At 37.2% G+C, this 27,129-nt stretch overlaps 1 protein-coding gene across 2 annotated transcripts; it reads left to right on the plus strand.

The window, feature by feature from the left end:
* ACTR10 (actin related protein 10) lies at positions 1–26,910 on the plus strand. 2 transcript variants are annotated; one of them, XM_003987686.6, is made up of 13 exons: positions 1–163; positions 2,783–2,855; positions 5,337–5,419; positions 6,189–6,297; positions 10,348–10,455; positions 12,466–12,533; positions 12,916–12,995; positions 16,994–17,029; positions 19,143–19,222; positions 19,302–19,375; positions 23,643–23,724; positions 24,756–24,957; positions 26,490–26,910. In XM_003987686.6, the coding sequence occupies exons 1-13, from the start codon at positions 87–89 to the stop codon at positions 26,669–26,671; spliced, it is 1,254 nt and encodes a 417-aa protein (XP_003987735.1). In that variant the 5' UTR covers positions 1–86; the 3' UTR covers positions 26,672–26,910. The 2 variants fall into 2 exon arrangements, with proteins under 2 accessions (XP_003987735.1, XP_023111491.1); XM_023255723.2 differs by lacking the exon at positions 1–163 and adding an exon at positions 445–613.
* Positions 26,911–27,129: the final 219 nt, after the last annotated feature.

Consider the following 27,129-nt stretch of genomic DNA (forward strand, 5'->3'; position numbering starts at 1 on the left):
GCTGTCGCTTCGGCCCCGCCCCTCCGAGAGCCGAAGCTGTTGGGTTCCAAGACCGTGCTCTCTTTCTTACTGTTCTCCGTACTACCATGCCTCTGTATGAAGGCCTGGGGAGCGGCGGGGAGAAAACGGCAGTGGTGATAGACCTAGGAGAGGCTTTTACCAAGTGAGTGGCGGCGGCGCTGGCTGCGGTCGTCCCCGGGGGAGGGCGGGTGGTCGAGGCCCGGGCCGGGTCCCCCCAGGCTCGCTGGGCAGGTCGCCGGGTCTCCACTTTTTCCTCCCGCACCTCCGCGAGTGACGGCCCGTATTACTTTCACTGTGAGCGATACGAATCCCGAGGATCCGGTTCTGACTGTTGGGGAGGCCCAGGAGGCTTCGAGAGAATTGTCTTCTCCGCTGGTGTCTTCCATGCAGGGGATGACAGCGATGACTTAGACCCTTATCCTGGTCTTGTTTGCTTGGGAAGGTAGCAACCGAACTAACGTAGACATAATTTATTGAGTGGAGCGGCTGTTGGTACTGGAAATTCGAGTACAAGACAGAGCCATTGCTCCCCAAGAGTAGGAAGTCAAATGAGAGAAACTGCACACATAAACAAAGAGGTGAAGCCCTATAGGTAAGACTCGAGATCCTTTGTTGCACCGCCCCCCCTCCGCCCCAAAATCTTAGATTAGGAAATTTGACGTTTTAAAAGGCAACTTGTAAACACTAGAGTATTGGTTTTCAATCTTTTGGATGGCATAGATCCCTTTGACGACCGAAAGAAAACCACAGATGCACAAACCTTAAAATATTTGCACAGGGTTTCAGGGTTTGGCGAGCCATCACAGTGGTCCTTGGACTTCAGGTTGAGAGCCCTTGTACTAGGTTCAAGAGAGAGGAAAGGAACAGCCAGAATTGCCTCATATAGGTATTTGAAATAGAAACATCTGAAAATCTTTATATATATCTGAACATTGCCTAATATATAGTAGGTGCTTAATAATTAGTTGTTGAGTAAAGGGTCAAAACCACCTATTTAAGAATTAGACTTCAGGTGCTTCAGAATTGGATTAAACATAGTTCTTGATCCATGACATTCTCTTAGTGTTCAATGCAAAATCTTCCCTTATTTATGTTTTCTTATTTTAAAGGCTTATTTTAATACCATAATAAGTACCTTGAGACTGACAAAGATAATTACTCTGGCTATGAGGAAATGAGAAGCAAAAAGCTACTATACAGAGGGGCGCCTGGGTGGCGCGGTCGGTTAAGCGTCCGACTTCAGCCAGGTCACGATCTCGCGGTCCGTGAGTTCAAGCCCCGCGTCGGGCTCTGGGCTGATGGCTCAGAGCCTGGAGCCTGTTTCCGATTCTGTGTCTCCCTCTCTCTCTGCTCCTCCCCCGTTCATGCTCTGTCTCTCTCTGTCCCAAAAATAAATAAATGTTGAAAAAATTAAAAAAAAAAAAGCTACTATACAGGAAGGTGATTATTGACAAAGACAACAGGAGGGTGATAAGATGAATTTATGAAGTAAAAGAAAGGAATTGAAATCAACCAGTGGGTTGTTGCATCCTGGGGAATTTGAGAACTGGTGTAAGTAAACATGATGTGAGTAGTAGAAGATAGAACTATTTGGGGATAAGAGAGCAGTACTGAAAACTAGACAGGACAGGAGGAGATAATGTTAAAACTAAACTTACATGGTGATCATTTTTAGGAGCATTTTTTGGAAAGTTTTGTTGTACTAACATGAAACATACATGGAAATACCTAAATACTCAGGGGAATCCTTTTTGGGTTTTTTTGTTTGTTTTTATAAAGGATGAATTAGGGGGCACCTGGGTGGCTCAATCCATTAAGCGTCCGACTTCAGCTCAGGTCATGATCTCACAGTTCGTGGGTTTGAGTCCTGCGTCAGTCTCTGTGCTGACAGCTCAGAGCCTGGAGCCTGCTTTGGATTCTGTGTCTCCCTTTCTCTCTGCCCTCCTCTGCTCGTGTTCTTTCTCTCAAAAATAAATAAACATTATAAATAAGTAAATAATAAAAGGATTGAATATACATAACAGTGAAGACTATAATAATATGGGCAGAAGCTTATTGTGTGAGTTCATGATGTGTGAACAGCGTGATTATGGCAAATATGCATAGTGTAAAAAAAAAAAAGACCAAAAGCAAACACATCAATATGGAAGCTAATAATATTAGAATGATGGAATTATGTGTAACTCATAATTATAACCCTGGATTTCTACCACATTATGGAATTTCATTATGTGAAATAAAATCCCATAATGTAGTAGAAATCGAGGGTTATAGAGATATGCTCCCTGAAACTAAGGTAAAATTTATTTTTTGAAAAAAGTTTATTTATTTTGAGAGAGCAGGGGAGGGGCAGAGACAAGGAGAGAGAGAGAATCCTGAACAGGTTCCACGCTGTGAACACAAACTGTGAAATCATAATCTGAGCTGAAATCATGAGTTGGATGCCTAACTGACTGAACCACCTAGGCACCCTAGGTAAAATTTAAAACTAAAAAAAAAGTACATGCTGATCTGAAATTCTGAAATAGTATACTGGTTTACAATATCACTAATTTGAAACAATTTTTTTTTTACCTATAATACACAATAATGGATTGGATGGTATTTCTTTTTAGTTTCTTTGCCCCTTTGAATACATCAGAGATGTTTTCATATGTTTTTTGTGACCGCTGCTTTGAAACAAAGGTAGAAAAACTTGCTTCTGTGACAAATACACAGAAAGTGTTATAAGTTGAATGTTTCAATTTTCTGTTATTTGCAGGTGTGGATTTGCTGGAGAAACTGGTCCAAGATGCATAATTCCTAGTGTGATAAAAAAAGCTGGCTTGCCTAAGGTATTTTTTTTAACAATTTAGCAAAACAAATGCTGTACTGTAAACTTTTTTTTAAATGTTTATTTACTTATTTTGAGAGAGGTAGTGAGAGAGCACGCACACATGAGCAGGGGAGGGACAGAGAGAGAGGGAGAGTAAGAATCCCAAAATCCCAAACAGGTTCTTGCCCGTAAGCGCGGAGCCCAATGCGGGCTCGATCTCACAATCATGAGATCATGACCTGAGTCAAAATCAAGAGTTGAATGCTTAACCAAACTGACTGAGCCACCCACGTGCCCCTGTAAAGTATTTTTTATGTGACTTCAAGTAAGTTTGATTAGAACAGTGCTAAATATATAACTTATGACTGTATTCCAAGAAAAATTTTTTACATCATTATTTCATTTTAAAAGTTTCCTGCCAAAGCTAATTTGACAGATTAGGACTTATAGAACAATAGGAAGAATAATTTTTCGTGCCATAGAATTCACCTATTAAAATCAAATACAGATGCTCCTGCCTTAACTTAATATTTGCATTCCTGAAGAACTTCCCTTTGATCACAAATGGGAAAAGTAGGGCTGAGGGAGACCATATAAAACCCATGTAACTTTGCAAAATAATAATTGATCCCTCAGGAAAAAATTGGAATAGCTTTGGCTTGCAACTGAGAGTGACTGGAGGCTTTCTCGGAGATAGTAAAAATGAAATGAAATGATGGATTGAGAACTTTGGTCAGTGGGTGTTGAGATTGGGCAGATGATAGGGTGTGGGGCCAATGGGGCTATTTATTGTTAAGGTGGAACCAAGAGGAAATGCAGCCCAGTGAAGAGTCATGAAAGGGTCTGCTTTGGAAAAGGAGCCTCTGGTACAGAAAATCATTTAAGCTTTTGAAAAATAGATCTGAAAGGATGCCTACCTGTTTGGTTACTGAGTTGATGATTCTCTTTCTTGATGAGAGTTATAACTGTTATAATTTTAGCTCCTCTTGCCTTACATGAACTAATAACGAACATAATACAAATTACATGTTATGCAGACATTATTCCCTTATTTAACAATGGGATATGATCATATTTGGTTTTATAAAACACATGTTGTAGCAGAATAGATTAGTACGTCAATTTATATTTGGCATGGGGATGATCATTAAGATCAACACAAAATATGTTGATTCAGAAAGCTTTTTAATTATGCTTGATTAGGGAATCATTTTATTGATTGCAAAATTTTCTGCAAATCCTTGGGTAAGCGTTAATGTAATAGATATATGTGGTGTGGTATTCAAAATGTGATAGAAGTTCCTGTCTATTCACTTTTTATGTTATTTTGCTTTGTAATACTTGATTTTAATGTGATACTTGATAAATTACTAGATAGATTCCTGACTAAGAACTTTAACATTCTCATTGACACTTTTCTTAGTGCTTTCAGCTTTTTTTTTTTTATTATTGTTTATTTAGAGAGAGAGGGAGAGAGAGAGAGCACAAGCAGGGAAGGAGTAGAGAGAGGGGGAACAGAGGATCTGAAGCAGGCTCTGCACTGACAACAGCGAGCCTGAAGTGGGGCTCAGACTCACAAACGGTAACACGACCTGAGCCCAAGTCGGACACTCAACCGACAGAGCCACCCAGGCGCCCCACTTCTTTCAGCTTTTATCTTCATCTGGAAAAGACAAATTTCTGTGAAGATTAATCTCTAATCAGCCATACATGGTTTGGAACCTTTTTTAAGCTACATTTAATTACATAAAATCATGAAATTAGCGGAGCTAATGGTATTGTCATTAAAAGAGTAAATAGAGGTCTGCCAGTGATGCATCAGAGTACTTAGAGCTTTCTGAGGATCATAATTGAAGTCCTTGTTATGTATTGGTGTTGACTTAGCACTCATGGCTTGGGAGTGTTTGCCTTTACTCTTGTAATGCTAATAGTGTATGTTCTCATTTTTACCACATGTATTTGTGAGCATGTACTTTGCGCCTGGTACTGTGTTAATTAAAGGAAGATGTTTCGTAGGCCCGACACCGTGTGCTTGGCCCTTGGAGTAGGTAGTCTGTTGGGAAGGTACACATTTTACGAGTAATTAAGTGGGGTGATCTTATCAACAGGAAAGTGTTGGTGCTTTGAGAGTGACTTGCAGGCCCTGAACCAAGTCTGGAGTGTTTGAGGAGGCTTTTCTTACTTTTTAATCAGTGCTGATTTTTATCAGTCCTGGCAAAATGGTAAGTCCAGATAGAGGAAAAATTCGAATGAGCATAGCTCTCTGCTTGTGAACACATACTTTTATCCCCACAAACCAAAAGTTCTGTCATCTTCGATGAGTCAATTCTTAAAGATTCCTAATTTAAGTGATTAATTTATATTTAGGGTTTGTATTTATTCTCAATACAGATTACTTTTGATTTATTACTGGGAAATGGGTTAGTACAATAAATAACCATATATTAATTTGAAATTATTTTGTTATTATAAATTAATAAATCATTTTAATTTTTTGTAGCCTATCAAAGTTGTTCAATATAATATCAATACAGAAGAATTATATTCCTACTTAAAGGAATTCATCCACATACTGTATTTCAGGTAAGATGTAGTTGTGGTTTTTTCCCCCCCTCAGCTTTTGTGATTAGATTTTCCTAAGGCCAGTCATAGTGATATTTGGTTCTGTTACATCTGATGCAAAAAAGAGTTGTCTTCCATTACCATTTTTACTTGTTTATTTTCAGCTGTTTCCAAAATATATTTGAAGACTAGATGATTGGCAAGCATAAGAGATACTGAAAGCAAATTAAATGTTCATTTATAACGGAGGTTGGATAATTAAATTATTATATATCCATATAGTGAAACACTTTATAGCCATTAAAAAAGAGTTCTGTATATGTAATGATATAAAAGGTGTCTTAGATATATTGATATTTGAAAAAAGTAAGTCGCAGAACAACATCTATGGAATAAATATTTCTGTTAAAATACGTGCATACACATGGACAATAATGAAGATATACAAACTGCTGTAAGTGGTAGTTTCTGTGTAGTCGAAGTGTAAAATATTTGTACTTTTCAAATTTTAAACTTCTATTATATTTGGAGTTTTATGAGCATATATTACTTTCGTAACCTAAAAATACACAAGTGTGTATTCAGACTAGGCTGTAACTTTTGTTTTCTGAGATAATTGCGTTAACAAAGATCATGACACAGTGCACGGCATGTAATAAGAGGTCAGGAATGTTATCTTTACCAAGTAATAAAATGAAGATGTCTTTCTCTTCTTAACAAAATTGCACTATGTGCCAAAATAAATACAAACTTTTATTTACATTTATAAATGAAAGCTGTCACCTTCCAGGCATCTGTTGGTGAATCCTAGAGACCGCCGAGTTGTGGTTATCGAGTCGGTATTATGTCCTTCCCACTTCAGAGAGACACTCACTCGTGTTCTTTTCAAGTATTTTGAGGTACCTATTTTTATGTTGTTTCTTTTTAATTTTTTTTATGTTTTGAGAGAGAGAGCAGGGGAAGGGAGAGAGAGGGTGGGAGAGGGGAGAGAGAATCCCAAGCAGGCTCTGCACTGAGAGGGCTTGAACCCACAACTGTGAGATCATGACCTGAGCCAAAATTAAGAGTTGGATGCTTAACCTACTGAGCCACCCAGGCACCCCAGTTGTTGTTGTTGTTGTTGTTGTTGTTGTTGTTGTTAAAGAGATTCATTACTTTGCCTTCTTAAAAAATTTTTTTGATTGTTTATTTTTATTTTTGAGAGAGAGAGAGAATGACAGAGTATGAGGAGGGGAGGGGCAGAGAGAGATGGAGAATCTGAAAGCAGCTGCAGCCTCTGAGCTGTCAACATAGAGCCTGATGTGGTGCTCAAACTCACGAATGCGAGATTAGGACTTGAGCTGAAGTCGGATGCTTAACCTACTGAGACACCCAGGCGCCCCATTACTTTGCTTTTTAATTTTTTTTTTTTTAATATTTATTTTTGAGGGAGAAAGAGCGCATGAGTGGGGGAGGAGCAGAGACAGAGGGAGACACAGAATCCAAAGCAGGCTCCAGGCTCTGAGCCCAATGGGGGGGCTCTAACTGGCAAACTGTGAGATCATGAGCTGAGCCAAAGTCAGACACTTAACGGACTGAACCACCCAGGCGCCCCTGTTGTTGTTTTTTGTAGGTACTAAAGCTTAAAAGATCCTCATTTAATTTCCTTCATTGTATATACTACACAATCCATTTAAGAAACCAAGTGAGAATACACTCAAACCACTTTAAATTAACCATTTATTTTCTTTTCTTTGTATGGTTATTTCACATGTAATCAGCATTTCATCTAATACTTAGAAAACTGAAGATTTCTTCTTACTGGTATTTTCTTTTTTTTTTTTAATGTTTATTTTTGAGAGAGAGAGAGAGAGAGAGAGCGCGCGCGCGCGCGCGCGCGCGCGCACAAGAGGGGGAGGGGCAGAGAGAGAAGGAGCCACAGAATCCAAAGCAGGCTCCAGGCTCTGAGATGTCAGCACAGAACCCAACATAGGGCTTAACTCATGAACTGTGAGATCATGACTTGAGCCAAAGTTGGATGCTTAACCAGCTGAGCCACCCAGGTGCCCCTCTTATTGGTATTTCTGTTATTTATTTATTTTAATATAGGTTTTTTTTATGTTAGGGGACTTTTTTAGAATTAAAAGATACATTCTTTACTATGGAGCTTATGATGTATTTTTTGCAGGTCTTTCTGGTTTCCAGTGTTTAGTTACTCTGACTGCTCTAAACTCTTTAGTTCTTTCATGTTAGTCTTTAAATTCCTATTATATATAAAAAAAATTCCTACTATACCAAGAAATTCCTATTACATAAAAAAAAAAAATTCGTATTGTATCTTATTATATCTAATATTCAAATAATGTCTCCCTTAGAGTAAGTGTGCAGTGCTAGGAATGACTCTCAAATCTTGATTGTGATAATATTACTTATAGTTTTCATTTTATAGGGGTCAAGATTATTTAAAAACCAAAATTATGGTTTAAGATGATTATATTTCATTTTAGGCCAGAATCCTTATTATTCAAATTTTTGAAAATTTTTGCCGTACACATTTAGGGTTTTTCAACAAGGGAGACTAGAAGATTGTAGAAAATGTGTATAATGGGTGAGAAATCAGGGGTGCCTGAGTAGCTTAGTCAGTTGAACATCTGACTCTTGATTTCAGCTCAGGTCACAATTCCAGGGTTGTGGGATCTCGTCTCGTGTCGGGCTCTGTACTGAGCATGGAGCCTGCTTAAGATCCTCTCTCTTTGCCATTCTCCCTGCTTGCGTTCTCTCTTTCTCCAAAAATTAAAAAAAAGAAAGAAAGAAATTAAGCACATAACAATTTATTTTTCATATATTCTCCTGAGCTCAAAATATATCAGAAATCACAATGCGTTTATGAGTAAAGAACAGTTAATATTTCTAAGTTATAGTTTAGTAAGGCAGGCCCAGAGAAACAGGTTACATATTCTCCTGTACTTACTGATGTCATAAACTTAGGGATTTGGTTTGCCGTTTAGGAAAAAAAACAAAACAGGAACAGCATCAACACTTATCTGAATAAAATAGATCAGTATATTTACATTTAGAGCTTTAAGTGGGTTTGTGTTGGTATCCTTATCTTGTATGTGGCTGGAAACCTGCTGTGTCTACTTAGATAATGGAACTACAGCCATTATTTTTAGCATTTAGTTATGAGGACTTTCATATTTTGATTGAATATTTAATTTTTAATTTTTTATTTTTTTTTCAACGTTTATTTATTTTTGGGACAGAGAGAGACAGAGCATGAACGGGGGAGGGGCAGAGAGAGAGGGAGACACAGAATCGGAAACAGGCTCCAGGCTCTGAGCCATCAGCCCAGAGCCCGACACGGGGCTCGAACTCACGGACCGCGAGATCGTGACCTGGCTGAAGTCGGGCGCTTAACCGACTGCGCCACCCAGGCGTCCCTGAATATTTAATATTTGAGGTGTCACCAGATCTGGAAAATTCTCACTGAAAAATGTCACATAGAACCAAAGATTTTTATAGATCTTCAATTTAATTTTAACTGCTATATTATATTTTAGAACTAGAGTTCAGGGTCGTCCAGGTAGCTCAGTCAGTTAAGTGTCCAACTCTTGATTTCAACTCAGGTCATGATCTCAGAGTTCATGAGCTCAAACCCTGTGGCAGGCTCTGTGCTGGTGGTGTGAAGTCTGCTTGGGATTCTCTCTCCCTCTTTCTTCCCCTCCTTGGCTCATGCATGTGCTTGGGTTCTCTATCTTTCTCTGAAAATAAATTAATTAATTAAAAAAATAAATAAATACAGGGCGCCTGGGTGTCTCAGTCGGTTGAGCGTCTGACTTCGGCTCAGGTCATAATTTTGCAGTTGACGAGTTCGAGCCCCACGTTGGGCTCTGTGCTGACAGCTCAGAGCCTGGAGCCTGCTTTGGATTCTGTGTCTCCCTCTCACTCTGCCTCTCCCCTGCTCTTGCTATGTCTCTCTCTGTCTCAAAAATAAAGATAAGCATTAAAATAGATAGATAGAGCTCATGTTACAAACTTTGTGAGTAAAGACAATCAAGAATCTTTTTCTTGGGGTGCCTGGGTAGCTCAGTCGGTTAAGCGTCCAACTTTGGCTTGGTTCATGATCTCATTGCTCATGAGTTTGAGCCCCGCATCAGGCTCTGTGCTGACAGCTGGGACAGAGCCTGGAGCCTGCTTCAGATTCTGTCTCTGTCTCTCTACCCCTCCCCTGCTCGTGTCGCGTGTTCTCTCTTTCTGTCTCTCTCTCCCCGCCAATGTAAAATAAAACATTAAATTAAATTAAAATAGAATAAATAAAAAAGAATCCTTTTCTTAATTTTCATTTTGATGACAGAAGCATCTCTTTATTTTTTTAATTTAATATCTTCCTTAGAATTTATGTTTCTGTATCTCTTCTTTTATCTCTCTGATTTTTTCCTCCAAAAGAGAAAGAGCAAGAATTAATAAAAATGTTTCATAATTGTCATTTGGAATAAAAACAACTTAAAGGATTTAAGGAGTGGTTTTTTTTGTTTGTTTTTTTAATTTTTTTTTTTTAACATTTATTTATTTTTGAGACAGAGAGAGACAGAGCATGAACGGGGAAGGGTCAGAGAGAGAGGGAGACACAGAATCCAAAACAGGCTCCAGGCTCTGAGCTGTCAGCACAGAGCCCGATGTGGGGCTTGAACTCACGGACCACGAGATCATGACCTGAGCTGAAGTCGGACGCTTAACCGACTGAGCCACCCAGGCGCCCCAGGAGTGTTTTTATTTATTAAGGTATATAGTTAGATTATGTAAATTCAGATAAATCAACAAACAGCCATAAAATGGTTGAAAAGCTATCATAAATATAATGTTACTGTGAATTTTTTCAAGTATATTTGAAATATAAGGGAAGCGTCTTCAACTACTAATACTTCAGGTTTTGTTGTTGTAATTGTTATTTTGGTTTTGCTCTTTCCCAGGTTCCATCTGTCCTGCTTGCTCCAAGTCATCTAATGGCTCTTCTGACACTTGGAATAAATTCGGCCATGGTCCTGGATTGTGGATATAGGGAGAGCCTCGTGTTACCTGTATCTTTTTTTGTCAACCAGCTTATTTCACAGCTTTTACTTTGCTTTCCCAGTAATTAGGCTCATTATGATTGGTGTTTGTGGTCTCAAACTGTTTTGGGTTACCATATACAAATATGAATTCCCATGTAGAAAAAATTCACAAGATTGTCATGAGACTTAAATTTGGTGGAAATTACCATTATGACATGGTCCCAGTATATACTCCAGGGGTCAGACCTCTTGAATATCGTGTTCAGTTTTTAAGAAGAACATCAGCTAATTAGGATGTGTCATAGGACTTGACTATCTTAGTCACGTTCTAAGAAAAGGGAATACAAAGAGTAATTGGAGAAAGTGAAATGAGAAAGTTAAATCAAGAAAAAACATGAAATCTGCCTTCAGATGCTGAAGGACTTACTGTGGGAAAATGAGTACGTTTTCTCCTTTTTCTATTTCTGCAGGCTATCACAGAGGCAATAGTGCATAGGGTTTATGATGTTGGTTTTGGAATCAAATACGTAAGTGGTAAATCTAAGCTATGTTTCTTACTATCTATACGATACTAGTCAAGTAATCTCTTTGGGCCTTAGGTCTCTCAACTATGAGATGAGAATTAAAATATTTCCACCTCATGGAGGGGTATTGTGTGACTTAAATGGGATAATGTATGTAAAGTATTTAGCATATGATCTGGCATGTAATAATTGCTCAGCAAGTGCCGTAGTTTTTGTATCAATCACCATTGGGAAGAACTTCCTCGTAATTCATGCTGTCCGAAAATGGAATTAGTGACCGAATACACTGGTGCATTCCTTGTCATTAGAAGCAGGGTATAGGTAAAGGCTGTTAGAAATGTTACAGTGCACATGGCTCCAGTGAAAACGAGATTGAAATCTCTAAATCCATGATTCTTGAGCAGTTTTGAGATCTACATACGTATTTATTAGAAGAAATGCTTGTGGGCATGAAATCAAGAATCAGTAGCTCCTAAAGAACTAAATTAGGTAATATCTTTTTGATTTATCTTTTTTAAACTTTTAAAATATTTTTTTAAGTTTATTTTGAGAGAGAGAGAGTATGCACAAGACCGGGAGAGGGGCAGAGGGAGAGAATCCCAAGCAGGCTCCACACGGTCAGTGCAGAGTCCATTGTGGGGGGCGGGGCTCCAACACATGAACCCTGAGGTCATGACCTGAGCTGAAACCGAGAATCCGTTGCTTAACTGACTGAGCCACCCAGGCACCCTGGTAATAGCTTTTTAAATATAAACTATTTTGTGTTTATATCTTGTAACAATCCTGCCACGCAAGTAGTATTCTCCTTATTATATAAATGAGAAGATGGAAAGTTGGGATAGTTGACTGCAGGTCATATAAGCATATAGCCAAGGTATATAACCATGTTTGTTTCTAAAGCCAATGCTCTTACCAATATATATATTTTTTAAACATTGTACTTACAGACAATATGGAAAATAAGGTAGCAAATCTTCAGTACAGTATTGTCCACTATCCTCTCAGCTCTAGTAGAAATACAACGTGAGACATATGTAATTTAAAATTTTTCTAGTAGCTACATTTTTAAAGTATAAGTGAAAGATGCAATTAGTGTATTTAACCCAATATATTCAAACTATTACTTCCACATAAGCTGTATAAAAACTATAATGAGATATTTTATAGGGCTTTCTGTATGTGTGTGTTAAGTCTTCTAAATTTGGTATTGGGTTTGTTCTTACAGCACATCTGAATTCAAACTGGCCACATTTCAAGTGCTCAGTAGCCACATGTGGCCAGTAGCTACTTTATTAGACACCTCAGTTCTAACTAATGAATTCTGTGTGTATATGTGTGGGTGTGTGTAACCTTTGTCTTTGGAGAAAATTTTGAAAAAAGACTGATATTTTGTACCTCTTAAAAATATTGAGAACCTGTTACCAAAGCTGACTTAATACGCAGAAGGTAAGGAAAATACCAAGGAAACCACATTTTATCTCCTAAAATGGTTACATCCTTGACTACCCTATAGATATATGAAGGGATCCCAGTACTGAATTGTTGGGGAGCACTCCCTCTAGGAGGAAAAGCTCTTCACAAGTAAGTTTCTTGGGATTTAGCACATTTGCTTCACCTGTACCACAAAAACATGTGAATATTTTGACAGTATCAATAGAAGGTTGATGGACATTTAATGTCACTCATTCCATTCTCTCTTAGCCTTGAATGTATTCATCTTTTTTATTAATTTTATTTTTTTAATTTATATCCAAATTAGCATATAGTGCAACAATGATTTCAGGAATAGATTCCTTAACGCCCTTTACCCATTTAGCCCATCCCCCCCCCCGATGTATTCATCTTTTAAGCATAAAACCACTTTTGTGTAAAGCATTATAACCCACTATGATGTGGTAAAAGTATTAAGAGAAGATATCAAGTGCAATATTTTAATTCCAGTACCTTTTTTTTTAACCTTCAGGGAGTTGGAAACTCAGCTACTGGAACAATGTACTGTTGACACAGGTGCTGCTAAAGAGCAGAGCCTTCCCTCTGTGATGGGTAAAACTATTTTCAACTATTTAATACTGGTTATATTCCCTTTTCATTCTTCGGCTCATATTGGTTTTTTGCCCCATTGTATAGTTACTCTCTTTTCCCTCACGTCACTCTAATGACATTGCTTCAGTTATAGGGTTATTCTTCACCTCTTAATCAAGTTCAGTAATTTAATCTTAGTCATACTTTCTAGACTTGTGGCATTGTGGATTATCATATACTCTTTTTTTTTTAAGTTTATTTTTGGGGGGACGGCCAGAGAGAGAAGTTGGGGGGGTGGGGAGAGAAACAGAAACCCAAGCAGGTTCCATGCCGCCAGCACAGAGCTTGACATGGGGCTCGAAGTGACAAACTGCGAGATCATGACCCAAGCCAAAACAAGTGTCAGGTGCCCAACCAACTGAGCCACCCAGGTGCCCCTGTCCTATACTCTTGATATTATCTCTTCCCTTGGCATTCTGAGCTCTCTTGCTTTATGATGTTCTATTATTTCTCCAGGTATTCCTTGGTTCCCCCTGTTTTTGCTTTCTCTACTGATACTCCGTAGGGATGTGTTCTTTTATTTCTTCCCCCCCCCCCACACACTGGTTTTTAACAGTGATCTCATCTGTTTCCATAACTTCAGCTACATCAATATGCTGTTGATTCTCAAATGTGTCATTGGGCCTGACCTTTCTAAACTTGATACTCATATTTCCAACTGATTATTAGATGCAAACTAGGCATGTTTAGGTACCTCACATTTAAGACCTTCAAAATGGGAACACATTATCTCTTCTTCCATATTTATTTCAACAAATTGTTATCAGATAAAGATGCCATCTTCCTTATCTCCCATTTTAGAAAACTGGGAGTTAAAAATCCTTTCAGTTGTCCCTCAGAAATCTCTTTTTAATCTCATCTCCTTTTCTCTATCATCTATACCACTGACCATCTGAAAACAAAGACATTGTAAACTAGACCCTCATTGTTTCTTGCTTGGATTGTTTCAGGAGACTATTCTCTGGACATATTCAGTCTATTTTCTACTGTTGCCAGGAGTAACTTCCACAATACAAACTTGATTACCTTGCTCTTTGGCTTGAGGGTTTCTGCTGGCTCCACAGCTTAAAATCCAAGTTATTTGTTTGATAACATATTTCTTCCCAATCTGACTTTCTACCTTGTAGCCCTAACTATTCAACTTAACCCTGTGCACCTTTTTCAGCTACAGTAAATTTCGTATAGTTTTCCAGGCACCACTAGTCCTCCCATAAACCTGAGCCTTCATACCTGGATGTTTTTCTTTGCCTGGTTGGGTTTTTCATCCCTCTACGTGACTCAGCCAGAGTGTCATTTTATTGTGAAGCCTTTTGCATTTCCCCCAAGCAGAATAAATTTCTCCCCTCTCTGTTAAGCCCTCACCAGCATTTATTACAGCACATATGACACATCCTCATTTACCTGTTAACTCACCAATTTCCTTCAGTACACTTTAGGGATCTGTCTTACTTGTTTTTCAATCTGAAGCACTTAGTATACTACCTAGGCACTAAATAAATGTTGGAAAGAGAAAGACAGGTTTTTAGGACGTTTATCCTTGCTTATATTGTTTTCCTGTTTTTCTTTTGGTAGTTAAGATAATAATTGTATTCTATATATTTTTCTTTTTTTTTTAATTTTATTTAAAATTTAAAAAAAAATATTTATTTATTTTTGAGAGAGAGAGAGACAGCATGTGAGCAGGGGAGGAGAAGAGAGAGAGGGAGACACAGAATCTGAAGCAGGCTCCAGGCTCTGAGCTGTCAGCACAGAGCCTGGCACAGGGCTTGAACTCGAGCCGTGAGATCATGATGGGAGCTGAAGTCGGACGCTTACCCGACTAAGCCACCAGGGTGCCCCAGAGAGAGAGAATCTTAAGCATGGGCTCGATCCCAGGACCCTGGGATCATGACCTGAGCCAGACAAGGTCATCACATTAAGAGTCAGACACTCAACTGACTGAGCCACCCAGGCACCCCTAATTTATCTGTTGCAGGTAAATTTTGTTACTCTTTTAGTATGTCATGAAGACAAAAGTATCCAAAGATAATGAGTTTAATGTAGCATTCGAAATATTTTTACTAAAGATCTTTAAAAGTGATGATAACATTTCCTTACAATTCTGAACTGTACATTCTTGGATACCCTTTCTTTAACCAACCATCGTGGTCTCTGATTCTAATCTTTCCGTGATATATTTTCCCAAATCTGAGTCTGTGATAGCCTTGCAGTCCTACTGACTGAGGAATTAAATCATATCATTGTTTGCTGAAGGACACGTGTAGGAGGATCAGAAATGCAAATACATTTAAAATATCTCTTCTCAAGGTTCTTAGCAAGGAGGAGAGGCAAATCTCATGTATATGTGGGTATCCTTATATGAACTTTGAATGAGTTTTTTCATTTAATTTTTGGAACCTAGTTCAAAAAGAATAAAATACATTAAAGTAACTTATAAAGACTAACCCAAGTACATTGATTCAACAAAAAGTGTACAGTTAAAAGCAAATTATGTAAGAATATAGGGGGGTAGCATCTACCCCCAGCTAAAATAAGGGTTTTATTTTCAAGCCTGCTTTACTTTTTTTTTTTTTTTTTTGCCTAAAGAAAACTGTTTCTCATGTTACAAAATTTCTTTGTTACATTTTGAAATTCATTTGAATATGCCTAAAGAAAATATAACATTAATTGAATGTTACAGTTTTTAGCACTTATATTATAGTTACATTTCTCTCATCTCTTTATAGCCAAATTAAAATTTTTTTGGAAATCTCTATCCTTTTGTGAGGTACGTTCCAACACTTAAGGATAGAAGTCTTCAAAGTATTTGATCACACACTGACCCCATCAGTAAAAAGCTTTTGAGCATATACCTTCAATACATATGTGTGTTTATTTGTAAGTTGTATGTATACCACTATTACTATATTATGAAACACAAAAGTAAGGTTTTGGGAAGGACAAGATAATGGTAAATAATAATTCTAACGTTATACTTAACTAGGGCTAAAAGTTTTTTGTTCCTCAAAACAACGTGATAAAATATTTTTTTAAGGGTTATGGCTTAATATTTTGAAGGTGTGGCTTTCAAGTTTAATTTATATTAATACTTAGTTTTAGTGGCTGCCATAACTTAAAGATATAGCTAACAAGGTATGTAAGTTCAGATGGAAGAAGTGCATGATTACCCTTATTAAATCATGATTCCATTTTCAGCTATAAATTTCTGTCTTCTTTGATATAAATAATTTGTTCTTATAAATCAGAATATTTTTACATAATTAACAATGAGTTAAAAAGTCTGAGTTTAGAAGATTTTAATTTTAGGTTAGAAAATTTTGTTTCTGAGTCTGACTTGGAGAACTAGATTTTTAGCAACAAAATCACATAAAAATGGTAATATATCCAAACATCCACCTTCTAGAGGCTCCCTAAATTGTATAGATTTCTTTGAATAGATACATTCTTGCTCACTTTTTTAAATGTCACCTTTACCTTGAAGAAAAAAAGTTGAGAGTCTGTGTCTGATCCTTTCTAAAAATAAGTATTAGGTTAGCATATTACCGACATTACAGAAGGATAAGCAAACTTGAAACATCACTTTTTGTACAAGAAAAATTAATAACTCCTATTTCTTCTAAGTAGTTTACCACAAGATACCCAACAAATCTTTTCATAGCAGAAAGGATTGTTGTGGTCAATTTCTATGTGGTGCCAATTATTCTAATATATTATTAGATCTTGTTTTTATCCAAGTTTTGAGTGTGTAATATCTGGTAGGACTTGGTGCACATCTGGCTTCAACTTCTGTGCTTTGGCTTGGCTTTGAAAAATGGTGGCGTTTCTATTTGGCTTTTAAAAAGCTACATTACTTAGCTCTTTAAAAAATTTTGCGCAAATGGAAAGTGGAATTGTGAGTGCAATTTAATGGACTGGTTTTGCTTATTATTAAACTTCTCTAAATAAAATTTCTGTTTTAGGTTCAATTCCAGAAGGTGTCCTAGAGGACATTAAAGGTAAACTAAGTTCCCACTTTTGTCCCTTTTATCCTTAAGTATTAGTTTAGAGGGCATGTGTTTCTAAATATTTACAGATGTACAACATATATTCAATTGATAATGTAATATCCTAAAAGTATTTAATATACAGGATAAGCTATATGATAATGTAAATGAAATGTTTATTTTCCTTTAGATTTATGGAAGCTTTTGCCATTATTTATGATGTCTTATTGAAGAAACTACAATTATACAGTAATACCAGGGAATTAATAGTTTGCACAGTATTAATAAACTGCTTAAGAAAGCCACTGGTTTTATGTTGTATAGAATTTTTTTTACTCTAGTTTTTAAATACATATATACAAGGTTAATCATTTTACTGACTTTAGAAGTTCCATATTTGGGGCCAAAATATATTGGATTCACTTTTTTTTTTTAATTTTTAATGTTTATTTTTAGTTTTGAGAGAGAGAGAGAGAGAGCGCGCTCGTGCGCGAGCACAAGTGGGGGAGGGGCAGAGAGAGAGGGAGACACAGAATCTGAAGCAGGCTCCAGGCTCTGAGCTGTCAGCACAGAGCCCCACTTGGGGCTCGAACCCACGAACCGTGAGATCATGACCTGAGCCGGAGTTGGATGCTTAACCAGCTAAACCATGCAGGCACCCTTGGAGTTGCTTTAAAAAGATATATTACTTCTTTGCTAGAGTGTGTTTTTATGATAATGTTTAAATTGAGTTTTCTGATATTTTGATTCACTGAAAGGAAAAGCATTTAAAATATAATTTCATATTCTTCAGTACTGACAATGTCATGTAAAATTCATAAGAGAGAATCAGACAATAATGGATTTTAGAATTAAATGAGACCTGAAGATAATCTGGTGTGGTTGGGGCCCTGAAATATTAAGTGATTTGTTCAGTGTAATACTGTAGGTAGGGTTAGAGCTGGAGCTGAAAGATGGATCTTGTTCTTCATTATGTTGTTTACTTATGTGATATAATTACCAAAAAATTTCTTCACTTATTGTAATACCTGAGTTTTACAATATGTAGATACTTATCTTGCTTTGATATTTATGAGGACTTGAATAAAATAGATAATACCCAAGTAACTTGAGCACCTAGCTTACTATTAGCATATTAGTATATTGTAGATTCTCAATATGTTTTAACGAATAAAAAGACTCTTATTAGGATACATATATTTAACGTGTTTTGCAAGTAATTAACCAAGTCATTAGATTTTTCACATTCAACATTAATTTCGTTTCTAGTTAAACATTTTTTATTCCTTACCTTCTGAAAATATTTTAAAGCAGCTTGTTATAAAAGGTACTTTGCAACTCGAATAATGTTTGACAGAATAAATGTTCAAAGTGAAAAAAAAAGTGGGATAGTAGAGGGAAAATGGTAGTGTTGGGGTATGCTAGAGGTAGAAAATAATATGCCAAAAAACCCTAAACTAAGGGAGCCTTACTGCAGCTAAGAGCAAAATTTAGCCTTGCGTTCATTCTGACCACGATTTTTATTTTATTTTTATTTTTTATTTTTTTAGAGAGAAAAGAGTGCATGCAAACAGGCGAGAGGGGCAGACGAAAAGAGGGAATCTTAAGCAGGCTCCGCACTGAGCATGGAGCCTGACACAGGGTTTGATCCATGACCCTGGGCTCATGACCTGAGCCAAAATCAAGAGTTGGACCTTCAACCAACTGAGATATTCAGGCAACCCTGGCCAACCAAGATTTTTAAAAAGAATCAGATAGATACTTAAGATTAGGGATAGCAGTGGTTCAAAGGAACATGGTACTCAGAATAGCTACATATTCATAATACTAAATTTTATTATGGTACTCTTTATGCCAGGAATATAAAAAATATAGTTTTCTCAGAGGTGTTTTATTTGTAATGTGGTTTTGTGAAAGATGAGCACACAACATATCTTATTCCTCAGTGAATGAAAAAGTTTTTTATTTGTGAATAAATTCTCATAACCAAACTAAAGGCAGAGATAGTTTGTAAAATCTGAAGGAATAGGTGACCAGTATGTCCACTTGAATAGAATTGTTTTAACTGGGACAGAGATCGATTCAATCACAAACCATAACAAAATCTCCTTTTCTTTCTTGTAAGTGCGCACTTGCTTTGTAAGTGATCTGAAACGTGGATTAAAAATCCAAGCAGCAAAATTTAATATTGATGGGAATACTGAGGTAAGTTAAAAATAAATGTATATTCTTTTTTTCAGAGGTTATAACCTATGTATTTATGCTTATGATATTTATATTTCAGCGTCCCTCACCACCCCCAAATGTTGACTACCCATTAGATGGAGAGAAGATTTTACATGTTCTTGGATCAATCAGGTAGACCTTAATTTTTATGAGCAAAATAATGAACTAAAATGAATTTTTGGCTTTTAAAAATATATAAGCCTTTAATATTGCTGATTTAACAATTTTATGTGTTTTTCAGTACGCCTCCCTGTTCATGATTAATTTTATTCAACTTCTTAATTTTGAAAAGTTTTATTTTGTAAAATTTTTAAAATTATATAAAAATATTTAAATTAAAAAAAAATTTTTTCCTGCTCTTCATAGTAATTTAGAAGTAATGGAACTATTCTTCAAGGTAGAGAATAAAGTACAATACTTTAAAACAGGGTTCAGCAAACCTTTTTTGTAAAGAGGTTTGTGAGCCATATGGTCTCTGTTGCAAGTACTCAAGTCTACAATTTGGAATGCAAAATCAGCCACAAGACAATATGTAAATGAATGAGCATGGCTGTGTTCCAATTTACAAAGATAAGTGGGCTGGATTTGGCTTACAGGCCATAGTTTGCTGGCACCTGCTTTGAAACGTCATGTTAGAAGGAATGCGTTCTTCCAAATATGCTAAATCTTAAGGACCAGTTAGTAATTCACTTTTTCATTTTCTTTATTCTATCCAATGATGCTATATAAGTTACAGACTTACATAATTATATTGGTAAGAATAGCATTTTGTTTATATACAAGCTTTGTAATATTTGTATGTACAGGGGCACCTGGGTGGGTCAGTTGGTTGAGCATCTGACTCTTGATTTCAGCTCAGATCATGATCCCAGGGTCATGGGATCGAGCCCTGCATCGGGCTCTGCACTGAGTGTGGAGCTTGCTTGGGATTCTCTCTCTCTCTCTTTGCCCCTCTCTCCTGGTCACATGTGCACTTTCTCTAAAATAACAGTAAAAATAAATAGTTTGTAGCTCTTATAAAAAAATAAAAATTTAAATTTGTATTTATAAGTTTCATTTGTAAAATATTAGATCAGAAGATGCCACAGAAAAGAATTATGTAGATATTGAAGATCTGAGGTAATACAGAGGTTGAGATCTATAAGGGTGAACATGAATACACAGATGTTACAGATGGTAGGGTAGGAGAACAACAGAGTGAGAATGTAATACTTTTTGGTAGTAGCTTTTATCATTTTACCTCTTCTTTAGGTTATACTCCTTAAGTTACTGTTTTAAATTTTCTCCAGGTTGTATAGTAGAGCCCAAAATACAAGAAGAAAATAAATGTTGAAGGAGATGAATATGCAACTTTTTGGTTCATAATAGCTTTTTGGTTATTTGGGAATAAAAAAAACACTGTCTCACATTTCAGACCCAGTGGATTTACAGTTGTCTGCTCATGTGTTTTTTCCTACTAAAAATCGAGTTCCATTGAAACATAATTAGACACGGTTCAGACCACACACACAGTTCGTAAGTCAGAAGGGTCATTTGAATTTTTAAGTGCAGCGAGAACTTAAAGTTATTTGTGTATCCGTCTTGGTACAGAATTCTTATTGGTGGTTTTTTTAGACTTTTATAGTTGGATTACCTGTATTAAAAAGATTTTAAAAATGATTGTCTTGGGGCGCCTGGGTGGCGCAGTCGGTTAAGCGTCCGACTTCAGCCAGGTCACGATCTCGCGGTCCGTGAGTTCGAGCCCCGCGTCAGGCTCTGGGCTGATGGCTCAGAGCCTGGAGCCTGTTTCCGATTCTGTGTCTCCCTCTCTCTCTGCCCCTCCCCCGTTCATGCTCTGTCTCTCTGTCCCAAAAAAAATAAATAAACGTTGAAAAAAAAAATTAAAAAAAAAAAATGATTGTCTTTTCGAAGCATTCAACAGTTCACAGAGAAAAACAACTTATTTTCTACCCCTAGTATTTTGTGGGTTAAGTAACAGTAAAATTGCGTAATTTCAATATCAAATCTATTGGCAATAAAAGACTTGGAACAAGAAAACTATTGTTCCGTAAGCATTCAACTCAACTGGTGGAAGTGGAATTCTGCAGGCATTACAGCAGGTGGCTGACTACCTACGAGTGTTCAGCATACTGCAGGCCTCAGTAACCTTACTGATGACATGAGGAGCTAGTGAGTGGGTGGAATCTCATGAAGAGAATTTTATGTTTTGAAGAAGATTCAAGAAAGCTTCAGAGTGGTGTGCATAGTCTGATCTAAATCTTATTTTTAAGAAATAGTGTTTATATATGCATATGCGTAAGTAGTTTTATATTGCATTGCTCAGGATTTAGTTTGGCCACCAGTGACACAAACCTGACAATAGTGGCTTCACCAAGATAGGAGTTTGTCTCTCTCTTTTCAGCTTTGTTTGTTTGTTTGTTTGTTTGTTTTTGAGAGGGAGGGAGGGAAGGAGGAAGGAGGAGGTGAGCTGGGCAGGGGCAGAGGGAGGGAGGGAGAGAATCCCAAGCAGACTCCATGCTATCAGCACAGAGCTCCATGCGGGGCTTGAACTCACGAACTGTGAGACCATGACTGGAGCGGACATCAATAGTCGGTGCTTTGCCAACTGAGCCCCTCGGGCGCCCCGTCTCTCTCTTTTAAAAGAAGCTCAGAGGTAGATAGTCCAGGAATGGTATGACAGCTCCCACCAGGGACCCAAACATCCTTCATCTTTCATCCTTTTGGGGGTAGCCCTGTCCTTAGATACCAGGGTGGTCGATACAGTTAAAGCTACTATATCTGTATTTAAAGCAAGCAGCCCTAGGAAGGGAAAGAAAAAAGTGCTCCTGTCCTTTTTAAGGAGATGTCTTTCAGAAGTCCCAAATGCCACTTCTGCCTCCATCTCATTGTCTGTTCCTTAGCTACACATCTAACTGCAAGGGAGGCAGGTAAATACAGTGTTTCAACTGGAGGAGGGCATTATATCCAGCCTAAAAATGGAGCTCTTTTTTTTTCAAATTACAGGATTTACAGGATATTGCAAAGATGATATAGGAAAGCCTCATGTACTCTTCATGCAGTTTCTCCCAATGGTTACACCTTACTTAACTGTAGTACAATAGCAAAACCAGTAATTGGCATCAGTGTAACATGTATATATAGTTTGTATAATTTTATCACACGTAGATTTCTGTAATCACACCACAATTAAGATATAGAACTATTCCATCACCACAAAGACCTTCCTTGTGCTATCCCAAAATGGGTTCTTTTGAGAACAAATAGGAAAATGGAAAATGGGTATTTTATTAGGCAACTAGCAGTCTTTGCCATACGTTATTTTTAAAAACAAGAGAACTGCTTGGGGAGGGGATTGTTTTTAAATCTTTTGTATCACTACAGATCTTTTTTTTTTTTAATTTTTTTTTTTTCAACGTTTATTTATTTTTGGGACAGAGAGAGACAGAGCATGAACGGGGGAGGGGCAGAGAGAGAGGGAGACACAGAATTGGAAACAGGCTCCAGGCTCTGAGCCATCAGCCCAGAGCCTGACGCGGGGCTCGAACTCACGGACCGCAAGATCGTGAGCTGGCTGAAGTCAGACGCTTAACCGACTGCGCCACCCAGGCGCCCCAGATCTTTTTTTTTTTTAATGTTTACTTTTATTTTTGAGAGAGAGAGAGTGCACACAAGCAGGGGAGGGACAAAGAGTGAGGGGAACAGAGGATCTGAAGCAGGCTCTGTGCTGACAGCAGAGAGCCTGATGCAGGGCTCGAACTCATGAACTTTGACATATGACCTGAGGCGAAGTTGGATGCTTAACTGACTAAGCCACCCTGGCACCCCCAGATCTGTTTCTTGAATCTTAACTAACTTTTATAGAATCACTTGTTTTCTGTTATTAGGCTTAAGGAAGTATAACTGGGCAAAATGTCTGTTAATCTGTACATAATAATAGTTACAGTTAATACATAAGGAGGGCCTCCTGTGTACCAGGCACTGTTCTATTGATTCATTGAATCCTCACCTCAAACACCTGTGAGGCAGGTGCTGGTCTCCTCATTTACAAATGCCAACACCTCGTGTTTTAATTTTTTTTTTATGTTTATTTTTGAGAGGGAGAGACAGAGTGCAAGTGGGGGAAGAGCAGAGGGAGGAGGACGCAGAATCCGAGGCAGGTTCCAGGCTCTGAGCTGTTAGCACAGAGCTGAGCTGTGGGGCTCGAGCCTCTAAACTGTCAGATCATGACCTGAGCCGAAGTCAGATGCTTAACCGACTGAGCCACCCATGTGCCCCCAAACACCTTCTGTTTTCATAATTATTCTATGTTAACATAGTACTGGTACTTAAAAAATAGAACCGATGATATATTTTCTATCATATGATGCCAACAAAGCACTCTCTGTTTTAATCTCACTAGAGATTCGGTTGTGGAAATTCTGTTTGAACAAGATAATGAAGAGAAATCAGTTGCCACTTTAATACTGGATTCTCTTATACAGGTATTTTGATTTTGCAAAAAGTTTCCATTTTAACTACAGCCCTTTAGAGAAACTGATGTTTTTGAGTAATCTCTCCACCCAATGTGGGCCTTGCATTGACACTTTCAAGATCCAGAGCCACATGCTGTACGGACTGAGCCAGCCAGGTGCCCTGAGGAAATTTTTACGTGTTATCTTCTGTATTTTTATTTTAGCTGTTGGTTACAATGTTAGCTTTTCTGCTAAATGTTACAGTTTCAGAGTTTGACTTTGGCACTGAAAGATGGTACTTAACAACATTTCAAACTCAGGGATAATAAGTGCTATCATGTATTTTTTCCCTAGCAACAATATCAGATTTTTAGTTTGTACCTGGTACAGCTTGTAGTTTCCTTAAGTGCAGGTTTGTGTAGTATTGAATTTTAAATTCCATAGGGTATATGATAATGTCTTCTTTGTTTAATGACTGGAATCACAGAATTCCATGTGAAATACCATCAATTTGGAAGATACTGTCTACCTCTGGGGCTCTGCTCAGAGACTTTTATGAAAAACGTAGCATCAGTGAAAGACTTTAACGTTCTAATTCTCAGAACTGATGTGGAAACAGTTTTTCTAAGAATGTTTTCTTCCCACTTGACAACTGGCTCTGGATATAATACTATGAAGTTATCATATACTTTCTTTACTAAAAAAAGTAATGAAGTTCTTTTATTTCTTCTCCTATTCTTTGCTCGACTCAGTCATTCTGTCTTGAAAATGAGATTACTCACATATAACTACCATGTGTCCTGTGGAACTTTAAATTCTAAACTGTTAGATTTTAAAATCTTTCAAGTTCCGTGTAAGTATATAGCAATATTTTCATGGTTATATTTGCTACATGAAAAACTCCCTTGTTAAAGAAACCTTGCTGTGTGTTTTTTCTGTGGTAATAGTACTGATCACCTATTTAATTTATAACACATAATCTGTATATTTTCTTGAATCCAGTCAAGCATTATTTATACAGTTAAGGATGAATTCTTTTTTTTCTTTCTCTTTAATAACAGTGCCCAATAGACACCAGAAAGCAGCTCGCAGAGAATTTGGTAGTCATAGGTGGCACGTCGATGTTGCCAGGATTTCTCCACAGATTGCTGGCGGAAATAAGGTATTTGGTAGAAAAACCAAAATATAAAAAAGTACTCGGCACCAAGACATTCCGAATCCATACTCCACCTGCAAAGGCCAATTGTGTGGCGTGGTTGGGAGGTAAGAATTTAGTTTTTACAATATAGATGATTATATAGTGATTGGTTCCTGAATGGTATATTAATGGCTGTAATAGATTCAGTGTTAAAAATCATTCACGTAACAAACTAATAGAACTATTAAATAATTTTCTTTGAACATTGACTTTTCCTTGAAGTGTTAATTTTCAGAGTTATATCCCTATTTCTCTTGGTGTTTGCACTTTAATTTTTTTTTTTTTAATTTTTTTTCAACATTTATTTATTTTTGGGACAGAGAGAGACAAAGCATGAACAGGGGAGGGGCAGAGAGAGAGAGGGAGACACAGAATCGGAAACAGGCTCCAGGCTCTGAGCCATCAGCCCAGAGCCCGACGCGGGGCTCGAACCCACGGACCGCGAGATCGTGACCTGGCTGAAGTCGGACGCTCAACCGACTGTGCCACCCAGGCGCCCCTGCACTTTAATTTTTTAAATAAACTTCATCCAATGAAAATCATTTCTCATAATAGTGATAGCTGTGCCTTTATCCCAGTGCTGCTACCATTGCTCAAGATATTTGTTTTAGTTCCTTCTAAAGCTAACCTGTGAGCCATATATGAGAATTGATCTCTTTATTTTATAATTACACTTTATTTTGTGACTGAGTTCATTGAATGATAGTTCATAGGAAATGATAGTTTCGTTGAAATCAGGAAATAGCCTAGAGCTAGTATATACATATGTACTTTGAAGAGAAAAACAAGCATGGATGTGTATACTTGTATAATTCTGCTATGTGTTTTATGATGCATTTACGGCTAATGGGTATCCTGATCATGAGAAAAAGTATTGAGATTTTATTATTTATTTTTAATGTTTATTAATTTTTGAGAGAGAGAGAGAGAGAGAGAGAGAGAACAGGGGAGGAGCAGAGAGATAGGAAGACAGAATCAGAAGCAGTCTCCAGGCTCCGAGCTGTCAGCACAGAGCCCAACATGGAGCTTGAACTCACAGACCTTGAGATCAAAGTCTGATACTTAACCTACTGAGGCACCCAGGCGCCCCAGTTACTGCATTATTTTTTAAAGACCACCTTGTGGGTCTTTATAAAGTCTTTAGCAGAGACTTGGGTGGCATTATAACGGTGATTATTACGTTTTACAGTGCTGTTTTATTTATTGACATACAATCTTGGAATTGTGGCAAAGAAAACTAAAAGTATTATTTACTGTTTTTACACAGAATTAAAAATACTTTCCACTCCACTCTACCTCACCTGCTTTTAGACACAGTTAATGCTTGTTAGCATTTTCACTGTAGTCTGCTATAGGCCATTTAAGTCACTTTCAACACAGGAATTGTGGCTTACCCTGTTATTCAAAATATAGGATACAAAACAGCTGCAATTAATTTGAAGAGTGACTATGCATTGCTGAATTTCAGCACTTCTCTCGTCAAATAATGAGTTGGACGTGTGTGTACATAAAATTTTCTGGTAAAAGTTTACATCTTAAATAAAAATGGTTTTTTTGGTTTTTTTCGTTTTTTTGTTTTGTTTTTTTAACCACACAGGAGCTATTTTTGGTGCACTACAAGACATACTTGGGAGCCGTTCAGTCTCAAAGGAATATTATAATCAGACAGGCCGTATACCTGATTGGTGTTCTCTTAACAACCCTCCGTTGGAGATGATGTTTGATGTTGGAAAAACTCAGCCACCTCTGATGAAGAGAGCATTTTCCACTGAGAAATAAAAGTTTGATTAAAATTCAGCTTTGCTTCATATCAAGTATCTAATCGATTATAAGCAAATGGTACAAAGTATATAGGATGCTCTTAGAGATGACTTTATGGCAATGAAAACATTTCTGTAATGACTTTTTGCATTGCGATTCTTTTGAATTTTGTTTTTCTTGTGTAGTGGTAAAATGGTAGCTGATGCTTAATGAAATTTGTTGTATTTATATCAATAAAATATAGTAAAGCGGTTTAATTTTGGAAGTTTGTTACACAGTTTAATTTCAAAAGGAATATAACATTTTCCCTCCACAATTCACATAATCTGAGCTGAGCGTTGGAAAGTTCATTAATTTCATTATTTTCAGCAATTATTTCAAGAATAAATAATATTACCATTACCAGGTATTTCAAATATTAACCTGGGTCTATTCAGATTCTTTTGTTTTGGTATTTATGTGTCCATGTTACAATG

This window comes from Felis catus, chromosome B3 (genome assembly GCF_018350175.1).
Source record: "Felis catus isolate Fca126 chromosome B3, F.catus_Fca126_mat1.0, whole genome shotgun sequence".
Lineage (NCBI taxonomy): Eukaryota > Metazoa > Chordata > Mammalia > Carnivora > Felidae > Felis > Felis catus.

Excerpts from the sequence above, each read along its gene's own strand:
- ACTR10 (XM_003987686.6), top strand. The coding sequence starts at position 87 with ATGCCTCTGTATGAAGGCCTGGGGAGCGGCGGGGAGAAAACGGCAGTG. Across the intron at positions 10,456-12,465 it reads GGGAGAGCCTCGTGTTACCT|ATATATGAAGGGATCCCAGT; the intron begins GTATCTTTTTTT and ends ACTACCCTATAG. Across the intron at positions 17,030-19,142 it reads TGTCCTAGAGGACATTAAAG|TGCGCACTTGCTTTGTAAGT; the intron begins GTAAACTAAGTT and ends CTTTCTTGTAAG.